At 37.7% G+C, this 10,813-nt stretch overlaps 1 protein-coding gene, 3 non-coding genes and 1 pseudogene across 4 annotated transcripts; 4 read left to right on the forward strand and 1 right to left on the reverse strand.

Annotated features, from left to right (window-relative positions):
* The first annotated feature begins 1,845 nt into the window (after window positions 1–1,845).
* On the forward strand, window positions 1,846–1,944 carry LOC119326985. Its single transcript, XR_005158327.1, has one exon. It is a non-coding gene; the product is annotated as a small nucleolar RNA Z103 (small nucleolar RNA).
* Window positions 1,945–2,029: 85 nt separating this feature from the next.
* LOC119326988 lies at window positions 2,030–2,124 on the forward strand. The gene has a single exon (XR_005158330.1). It is a non-coding gene; the product is annotated as a small nucleolar RNA Z103 (small nucleolar RNA).
* Window positions 2,125–2,188: 64 nt separating this feature from the next.
* LOC119326991 lies at window positions 2,189–2,283 on the forward strand. The gene has a single exon (XR_005158333.1). It is a non-coding gene; the product is annotated as a small nucleolar RNA Z103 (small nucleolar RNA).
* Window positions 2,284–2,323: 40 nt separating this feature from the next.
* On the forward strand, window positions 2,324–2,394 carry LOC119327004 (annotated as a pseudogene).
* Window positions 2,395–4,453: 2,059 nt separating this feature from the next.
* On the reverse strand, window positions 4,454–6,334 carry LOC119324035. Its single transcript, XM_037597766.1, has 2 exons — window positions 5,701–6,334; window positions 4,454–5,193 (listed from the first exon to the last, which is right to left on the reverse strand). Exons 1-2 carry the CDS (start codon window positions 5,714–5,716, stop codon window positions 4,577–4,579), a joined length of 633 nt encoding a protein of 210 aa, XP_037453663.1. The 5' UTR covers window positions 5,717–6,334; the 3' UTR covers window positions 4,454–4,576.
* Between the last annotated feature and the right edge of the window lie 4,479 nt (window positions 6,335–10,813).

The raw sequence follows: 10,813 nt of genomic DNA on the forward strand, positions 1-10,813 counted from the left end.
ACTCTTCATCTTATCTTAAATATTCTCCATTTTTTCGTATATTATCACATCTATATTTACTCTTAACAAAATGTAGAATAAAGGCAATGCTTTTGAAGAAGATTCTGTGGTAACTTCTTGAATTGCCCCCCCCCCATCAGCATGGACAAGGCCTTTATAGAGAATGTCTTCACTAATAATGTAAGTTTGCCCATCTCAAGCCTTCAAACTTTGTTGTATATATTTGGTTAGGCATGACTGCAACAGCTGTTTATTTTTGGTGTTTGCATCAGATTGCTTGTTTAAAGTTTATTATGTAGTTCATAAACATTGGTTCAGTAGGTACAACTAATTTTTTTGGTATTTTGCGTTTCCTACCCATAAGTAAAGATAGAAAACAACTAAGAACAACAAATAAAAATTACTTAGTGATAAATCAAACAAGCACACACGAGAATATTCACCCCACACTATGACTCCCCGGCAACGATGCCAGAAAAAGGTCTTGATAACCCACAAGTATAGGGGATCAAATTGTAGCCTCTTTTGATAAGTAAGAGTGTCGAACCCAACGAGGAGCTAAAGGTAGAACAAATATTCCCTCAAGTTCTATCGACCGCCGATACAACTCTACGCTCACTTAACGTTCGCTTTACCTAGAACAAGTATGAAACTAGAAGTACTTTGTAGGTGTTTTTGGATAGGTTTGCAAGAATATGGCGAGCGCGTAAATAAAAACTAGGGGCTGTTTAGATAAAGACACAATAAAGTAAATATAGCGAGTGTGTAAAAGTGGTGGTAGGAGTTGCGAAATTGTCCCTAAGCAATTGACTACTTTACTAGATCGATAGCAAGTTTTATGTGGGAGAGGCCACTGCTAGCATGTCATCCCTGACTTGGAATTGTATGCACTTATGATTGTAACTATTAGCAAGCGTCCGCAACTACTAACGTTCATTAAGGTAAAACCCAACCATAGCATTAAGTTATATTGGTCCCCCTTCAATCTCGTATGCATCAATTTCTATGCTAGGTTGAAGCTTATGTCACTCTTGCCCTCCAGTACATAGTCCTATCAACATACAACTAACCCTATGGTGTGATCCACGCGCGCGCTCATATGATGGGCACCAAAGGACAGCAACATAACCACAAGCAAATTAAATCAATCATAGCAATTCATCAACCATCGATAGGACAACGAAAATCTACTCAGACATCATAGGATGGCAACACATCATTGGATAATAATATGAAGCATAAAGCACCATGTTTAAGTAGAGGGTACAGCGGGTTGCGGGAGAGTGGACCGCTATAGATAGAGGGGGGAAAGTGATGGAGATGTTGGTGAAGATGGCGTAGGTGTTGGTGACGATTGCGGTGATGATGATGGCCCCCGGCGGCGTTCCGGCGCCACCGGAAGCGAGGGGGAGAGCCCCCCCCCCCTTCTTCTTCCTTGACCTTCTCCCTAGGTGGGAGAAGGGTTTCCCCTCTGGTCCTTGGCCTCCATGGCATGGGAGGGGCGTGAGTAGTCGTCGGGTAGTCGCAGGAGGGAACGCACCCTAATCTTACCCGCAGATGCGACGAATCCTCCCCCGTTCGATGCGATGCGAGCTAGGGTTTACGGTTCCGCGCCCACAACCCCCAATATATAGCGCAGTCCTCCAGCCTCCCATGGTCCTCCGTCGTCTTCCGCGGCCGCCCGGTTCTCGCCCTCTATTCCTGCTCTCCGTAGATCCTTTAGCTTTTTTTATCTATGTCTCTACTGGTGCTATCTTCTTGGCAATTCGATTCGTTTCGTTTGTCTGATGCATCCCCCGTCAGATTTGATCTTGCTTCTGTGTTGAGTTTGCGTTCTGGATGTAGATGGAAGTGAGGATCCTTTCCCCAGCTGATCGACCATGATTACATTGTGCGCAAATGCAATCCTTTATCAGAGGATTCCAAGCCAGAATTCTGATCCATCTCGTCGTACCATCTACGCGCTTCTTTTGTCTCCTGTTCTTGTATATATTTTTTTCTGATTTGTTTCGTCGTGAAAATTAATAGAATGGAAGTGAGGATCCTTTCCCCATATGATCGACTATGATTATACTGTGCGCAACTGTAATCCCATCAGGATTCCAAGCCAGAAATCTGATCCATGGTTCTTCTATATTGTATTCTTGTTCTTTGATTTTGTTTATTGTTATTATTGTTCAAGATTTAGATGGGTATGAGGATCCTTTCCCCAAATGATTGACTATGATTATACTATGCGCAAATGTAATCCCATCAGGATTCCAAGCCAGAAATCTGACCCATCCACTTTATTATTATTCCCCCCAAACTAAATTTTCTCTTAATGGAATTGAGGATCCTTTCCCCAAATGATCGACTATGATTATACTTAATGGAAAACAAAGGAGCCTCCAAACTGTAATCCTATTCACTTGATTTTGTGTCCTCGCTAGAGTTGATGAGAGTTCTCGATCTCATGCTTTGATCTACATAATGATTCATCGACAATAAAAATCTTTACCTATATTATATTATAATAATAAAGAGAATTGGATTTCTGTCCTATGTCACGGAATTTGCCCATAGAGTTCACATAATTTACCCACCTATGCCCCCGGTAAGTGGAAAAAACGATTCGTTTTTTTAGTCGGCCATTGCGTTTGGTTCAATAGGTCCTGATTCCCTAAAATACGTGAGGGGCTTGGTCAGCCCGGCTGGCTGGAATCTCCCTCTTCCGCCAAGAAGACCTAAGTTCGATCCCCCATCTCCCCCTTTTCTCTATTATTACTCCCCTTTTGCTCCCCCTTTTCTCTAGACAGATGCCCGATTGGGCCGGCCTAGAGCGGCCTTTAGCACTTATTTTTCTTGCTTATTTTTACATACGTTCTGTATTTTTTCTTTTGGCTTTATTTCGAAATACTATGAATATTTTAATCATAAAAATCACTTATATGCAGACTTTGAAAGAATGTTAATCATGCACTAAAGAAATTTCAAACATGTATAGAAAGAATGTTTCCATTATATACAAAAAAGTACAGTTCGTATAGAAAAATAGCAATATAATTTTTCATTCTTTAATAAATGTTAATCATATATTAAAAAAGTGTCAAATGTGCATACAAAAAGTGTTTTTTGATGTATAAGAAAAATGTACAGAAACATATATAATGTGGTATGGAACAAAGTAGACATAAAAAAATATAAGTTTTCAAAAATAGTACATGTATTTGTCTATGTTAAACGTGTATATAAAAAATATTCCTGATGTATACAAAAAATGTAGGATATGTATAAAAAGTAGACATAAAAAATACATATGTTTTAAAAAATGTTGACCATGAAATTGGAATGTATTAAATGTGTATATATAAAATGTTTCTAATGTATAAAAAATGTACAATGTTGCTGATACAAGCATTACGTAAACCAATGGCTTGACTTTAATTTTCATATTGTTTAAAAAAAATCATTTTTTTAAGAATATCAATGTTGATATGCAACCTTGAACATTTGGTATGCATGTCCTTACAAATTGATTGTTTTTTATGGAGTTGTCTAATATGTTTGCAACCAAATTAAGATTTGACTTGGATTACAAAATAAGCACATATATAAAGGAGGCAAAAATAATGCTCTTATGCAAATGCTATCATTAAATAATAAAATATACTTTGCTATTTTCATTGTAATGCAAATATTTGTTGTGCACCAGCGAGGAGGAACGACAACAAATGCGTAAAGATATACCTGCAACTAGATATATATTTATATTGTCTAAATTGGAAACACCTTGAATACACTTCAAAAATCATCACGTCTTTATGTTTTAGCGCAACATCACTTATGTTGTTTTTCATGTGGAATCATGCACGATTTCAAAAGATTTGCTGATGTATCGAGAGTGTGTATGAGAGGTAATTTTTTTCTCCTGTTGCAACGCACGGGCATGTTTGCTAGTTACTTAAAATTGACTAAATTCAGAAACTGCAACGTGTTTGGAGGCTCCTTTGGTTTCCATACGTATGTGTTGCTTTCTTCTGGATCGAAAAATCTCAGGGGTGAACCTCAAATCTGTACGAAATGATGGATTGATGGAATCTATTTTCCTTAAGTGGGTGTGCTAAATCATTGGGTTTGCATCCATTCAGGTCTATTTTACTTAAAGTGGGTGTGCTAAATTAGTTTATTTGGGTTTGCATCCATTCTGGTTTGGATACAGGAATTGTACGCACAGTGATTCTGCACTCAAATTTTATGCACAGTAGTTTTAAACTCTACAATATCAAATACATGTGACATGTAATTATATTTCCATGAATAATTATTTTGCAACAGAATGATTATCTTAGTGTATTCTGGTGATATCAATTCGTCCACCAGATATTGGTTCATGTCGTTACATGCACTGAAGCATTTTCTTTCGTTCTTTTCTTTTGTGATGTGATGATGATTCATATGAATGAGAAAACACTACCCAAGAAACATATCACTTAAAATCCATTAATAACACATCCAAACATAAAGGGTTGGTTCTAAACTGTTTGCCACCCCCTAAGAAATACTCATCACAACAGCCTCGAGCTGGCTTATAAGTCTACTCATCATCACTCTTCCACTCATCAGGATCAGAGAAACAAACCGGGGTCTCCAACACATGGGTGACCTGCTGGACCAGCAACGGGACAGACTCCTGAAGCATGTTGCAATTACCTTTGAGTACATGAACAGCAGTATCCTCTAGCATTGTGCTCAGCTTTTCGACTCGGGGTGAGACCAGATCCTTCTCGGCCAATACGCCCAAGGCTAACTTAAAGCACTTCCTCAGATGTGAGATCGCAATTGCTGAGTTCTTCATGAGTAGGAGGGCTTCCAGGGCGCCCCGTTCCAGCTTGGCCTCCTGAACCATGAGCTTGGGTAACACATCACGCTCGAGCATTTGGATTTCCAGCGACAAGCCTGCCACGACCAAGAGGATATCCATCTCCGGGCATGGCCAGAACATCGAGTCCATGATCAGCGGGCGGAGGAGTGCATACGACTCGCGCGCTATGCGCACCGACTCCAGAGAGACAAGCTTCACAAGCATGGGATTATTGGAGTGGCCCAGCTCATCGGAGTGGGCCTGCAGGTCTTGGATTTGGGCATGGGAGTTGATTGGGTAGAGCACCATTTCCTTTTGGCAGACTGCAGCAGAACAGTTGCTGCTACAAGCTCACAAACAGAGGATTTAATGTCAGGAAGAGACCATACAGCACCAAGCTTCTACTTAATTAGTTAGGACAGCATCATATTTGCATTGTGCGACAGAATAGTTATTAATGTGAAGTGAAAGCAATTAAACCATGTATACTGATAGGCAACTAAACAAAATAAATGTATACACTCAATCACCCAAAACAGAAAAATAATTAACAGAGGGAATACAATTTGGTTCAAAGTACATAGAGATCCCATCATTCATTGTATTATTGTGAGCAAGAAAATTGCATCTCCAGAATTAATGCCTCGCCATCAAAGGAAACAATAAACTAAACAGCTGGGAAATAATTGCTAATAAAAAATTGCATCCCATGTGCAAGGGCATAGTGAGCACAGAAAACCAAACCAGCATTTACAGTCCTCAAGAAGAAGACTAGAGATTGGTTGGCAAAAGATACATCATCATTGGCAAATATTAGTATCACATATAATAAATAAACAAAAACGACAACCAAATACCTGGAAAGCAGCACATATGACTACAACATTAATCAGCAGCTGCAGGTTAAGTGCTGTGCATAAATATTTTAGGATCCCAAAAAATATTGTTACCTATCCAAACAGAGCTAGAACATGAATTCCAAATAGTTGATAAAAAAATTAATACACTGAAATCGAACAACATAGCATGAATTCCATCCAAATTAATATTCGTTTTCTAGCTTGATTTTGTTGTTTTTTGTCCTAATTCGAAATTTCCCCACCAACCAATTTTTTTTGTGATTTGTTGGTATGATGAAGTTTTGTTGATTTTGATCCATGGATTTGCTCGGTTTCGAGTGGATCTAGCATTTCCCCCAATCTTTCATCCACAAAATGCCTCCAATTTTGCCCCGCCCAAAATCGCGACAGGCACAGTTGAAGAATTCATTCATACACCATTTGAGAAACCAAGCAAACCCTAACTAAAACGTCAGATTGATTCCTTATTACGGATAATCGAACCCTGCCTAGGTGGTGTTACCAAACAAACAAACCCTAATTAAATCCTATCCTAGTCGAGGTTCCTCATACAAATAGAATAGGATACAAGACGGCGCTGGATCCGAGACCTATGAACCCGCGCCGCGCCGCGCCTACCAACCACAATCGGAACGAGCATCTTCGGAGGGAGACCACGCTGGATCCGAGACCTACGAACCAGCGCCTACCAACCAATCCAAACTCCAATCGGGATGTAGAAGTGCTCACCTCGGGCGGGCGGGCGGGCAGGCGTAAGATCTGGAGAGGACGAGGCGTCGGGTGATGTGAGATTGGGTCGACAGGGGGTTGCGGGGAACGGCGGCGAGGCGATGGAGTGCGGGGGGCAGACGGAGGCGGGCGGCTTTTATAGGAGGGAGGGCAAGAGGGGTTCGGGGATAAAAGCACAGAGCCGTGCCTGGCCCGTTTAACCCAGGCCGTGCGGTGCCGGGCCGGGCCGGCCCATTTGGCCAGGTTTGCTGTATATTTATGGGTTTGGTCCACCAAAGGTAACAGCGGGCTGCCAGATCAGTGGGCTGGAACGTGCTGCTACGGCCTGAAGCGAGCGCCTAAATGTTTCTGCTGTATACGAAAAATATACCATGTATATGGAAAAAACTAAGATAAAAAACTAAAAGTTTCAGAAAATTTATTCATGTTTGTAAATATTAAAAGTGTACAGAAATACGTTTTGTGTACACACCACATCTACAATGTCTATGAAAAAACTAAGTAGCAAAAATTATATGATTAAAAAATGTTAATCATGTATTTGTAAAAATATAAACATGCATATATAAAATATTAAACATGTATAAAAAATGTATCAAATGTATAATAAAATATATGATGTGTAAAAAACTAGACGTCAACACATATATTCAAAAAAAAATTAACCACATGTACAAAAATAAACTTGTATTAGAAAAGTTACTCCCTTCGTAAACTAATATAAGAGCGTTTAGATCACTATTTTAGTGATTTAAACGCTCTTATATTAGTTTACAGAGGGAGTATAGATGTATACCAAAAGTGTACAATGTCTATGAAACAATAGTTATCAAAACATTTATTTGAAAAAATATTAACAATGAATTAGAAAAGCTTAAACATATCCTAAAAATGTTATCTATGTATGCGAAAAATGTAAAACAAAAATTGAAATAAGAAAAGGGAAAAGAGAAAAGGAAAACCAAAGAAACAAGTGCAAAAAAAATAAAAAATGAAAACCAAGGAAAAAAAAGCAAAGTAAAAACAAAAAACAGATGAAACCAAGAAAAAAGCAAAAAAATGAAGAAAGAAAGGAGAAAATGAGACAGAAAAGAAAACCAACAAATAATATGGAAGAAACAAAAAAATTGAAGAAATGACAAAAAAGAGGTACAAAGAAGAAAATAGAAAAATGAAAGAAAACCGATGAAGAAGTAAGAAAACCAAACCAAAAAAATAAGAAAAGAACAACAAAAAATAGAAACACCCGAATTAACACGCTAGCGAACTGATTGACGATGAAGGACTGGGTAAAACGCTATTGAGTAGGCACATATGCGTGCACACTGCAGGGAAGCTTTAGAGGGGAGCTGCCATCTCGCTATAAGCGAGATATAGAGCACTTAAGGGGTGCACGAAATCATTAGTTAATAGTTAAGGATTATCCTTTACAGAAATTGTTTCCCACCTTCTGAGATGCTGACAAGTGGCATCACTTGTCACAACCAATGAGTTTTCTTTTTTCGTAAATTTGTTTATTTAAGATATTTTATCTTTTATACCATGTGTTTAAATCCCGAATCGTTTTCCTGTTGGATTTCTAATGTGATATGTTTGAAGTTAGATCTCATGTTAATAGATTTCCATGATTATGTTTTCATGGAAAAAATGAATACTAGTATAGAATAATAGAGAATAAAAACAAAAAAGACAACCAAAAAATAAATACAGGAAAATGGAAGAAAAAATCAGAGCCCAGAAGCTTGGTTGCGGTTTTTCATATTATTATTTTCCTTTTTTGACAATGCGGAGGCAAATCTATGCTCCTCTTATGAAAGTATAGATTTTTTTCCTCGAGAAGCACAGTGTTGCTTCTTGCAGAAGAAAAATTCTACTTCCACGAGAAGCAAATCTCGCTTCTTGTGGAAGCACAACTATGTGCATCTCGTGAAAGTTAAATCTGTAGTTCCACGCGAAGCAAATCTATGCTTCTAGTGAAAGCACAATTTCCCCCTTTTCCAAGAACCATAGTTGTGGTTTGCAAAAAGAATCCACAAAACATAGGGAAAAGCAGGCGAATACCGCAAAGCTAAAATAACCCCAAAATCCAAAATCTCAAAAAATGTGTACAGAATTATCAAAACTAAATTTAGAGGGAGCACCAGCACGTGACACGTGACGATGGCTGGGCGGTCAACTTGACATGATCGCATGCTACCAAAAGTGACCTTTGCAGGAGCCTCGACAGGGGGAACCCTTTGTTAGTTGCTTTCGCGAGGGGTGCTGCTATGTGCCACCTACTACGAGATGTATGGCCGCCTCACCTATAGGGTGTAGATGGTGGGTCGGGCAAGTAGAAAGTGGCTTGTCATTATGGCGCCAACCGATTATCTTTTTTCCTTTTGTACATTTATTTATATTTAAATTAAATGCATAAAGTTAAAAATCAAAATTTACATAAGAAATTGAAAAAATTTAACATAGTATAAAAAATTGTCAGAGCAGCTTTTAAAATGTTGATAACTTTCAATAAAAGGGTTTGCAACAATCAAAAAGACTGTTCTCGTGTTTCGCAAAAATATATGTGATTTTTTAATAAAAGATGCGGGTATGATATAAAAAATGTGTAATAAAGAAAAATGATGTACAGTGCCATTACAAAATGTAGATCACATTTCATAGAAATATTCCTGCATTTTTTAAAAGTATTTTTTACATTAATAGATGTTATATATATGTAAAAAAATATATTCGTGTAAGTTTATATTTTTTTACTTTCATTAGAAAATATATCCTGACATTTTTACAATGTTTCTACAATATAAAAGTATCACTTGTTTTAGAAAAATGTTTACTGTCATTTTAAAATGTAGAAAGTATTTGAAAAAACATCACCACGTATTCACAAAAAGTGCTCAACACATGTATTTAAAAAATATACATCATGTAAATAAAAATTTCCAAATTATGTAAAAAGTAAAATTCAAGTGTGTGCTACAAATATAAATTGTGTACTCAGAAAAAGTAAACATGTGTTTAAAAAGGAAAATGATTAAAACCGACAAAACAAAGGAATACGAAGAAAATAAATTCAAGACCTATAGTCTTATCTGTGCTTGGACTAAATTCAATGTAAATTCATTTTTCTAAAATCAATTTAACTCCAAAATTTTACTAAGTAAAATTTAAGTTTCCCTATTATATTGCAAAAGGATTTATTCAATTTGAGTTCATGGTTCTAACGTTATAACCAATTTCAACTTGAACTAAATCCAAATATTACTTTGAATTTTCTAAAGTTAAATAATAATTCAAAAATATTAATAAAGTTCATTTTAAGTTTCTTAACTTAGTTGCAAAAGGAAATATTCCATTTAGGTCTTTTATTTAAAGTCAACACAAATAGTTTCAAATTTCTTTTAAATTCTAGCATCTACTGAATCTTACCTAATTTTTTTTATTATTCAAATTTGATTTTCAGTGAGATAATTTGAAACTATATTTTACTAAGTTTATTCTGCAAAAAAGTTTCAATTAATTTGGATTTAGAAATTGCAAGTTATGCCCAATTTAAATTTTAATACATTATGTTTGAATTTGAATTTTATCCTATTCGAAGGCTAAATATTTTTGGACTAGGTGAAAGTGTATTTCATAAGGATCATTCTGCAAAAAGTTTCACTAAATTAGCATTTATAGATAAAAGTTATGATGGTTTGAAGTTCCAAGGGTTTTCTATAAAACTACCAAATAATTCAATTAAAGGGAAATTGTTCTGAATAATGTTTTGGATAAGGTGGGACACATGCCAAGACGTGATCGGCCGGTACCAATTTGGTAAGTGAGTGCGTGTGTGAGCTGTTGGATTGAAACAAACGGACGAGATTAGATCTGGGCCTCACCGGGGTTAGGTCACCGTAGATGTCGTTGGAAAAATGCAGGCATGCCACTGAACGACGGTGCTATGCCCTTGGTTCAACATATTTGGCGCACGGGGAGTCGTGGGGACGGGGAGGGGCTCGGGTGGATGCGGCTCAATGTGGTGGTGCTGATGGTGGCCTCGGTTGCCCTCGGGGACGATGGAAACGACGGTTGCGGGGCTCGCCGGAGAGGCGGCCATGGCGGAGCTCTTGGGTTCGGATGGCTTACACCAAAACGAGCGCTTCTGGGAGAACCAATGGGTCAGCAAGATGCACGAGATCAAGGGGAAAAAGATGGACAAGGGGGCACAGGCGAGTACCCAATGGGGAACTTATTTGGGAGGGTTGCCGTGGTTGGATTCTAGCCGACGATGGCATCGGTCGAGGGATTTATTAAGAGCCTAAATATTATCTGGAACTTATTAAGAATACTTTTATGCCCAAATAATAATTTACTTTGCCACCCTATTTTGGGATTCAAA

This window comes from Triticum dicoccoides, chromosome 6B (genome assembly GCF_002162155.2).
Source record: "Triticum dicoccoides isolate Atlit2015 ecotype Zavitan chromosome 6B, WEW_v2.0, whole genome shotgun sequence".
NCBI lineage: Eukaryota > Viridiplantae > Streptophyta > Magnoliopsida > Poales > Poaceae > Triticum > Triticum dicoccoides.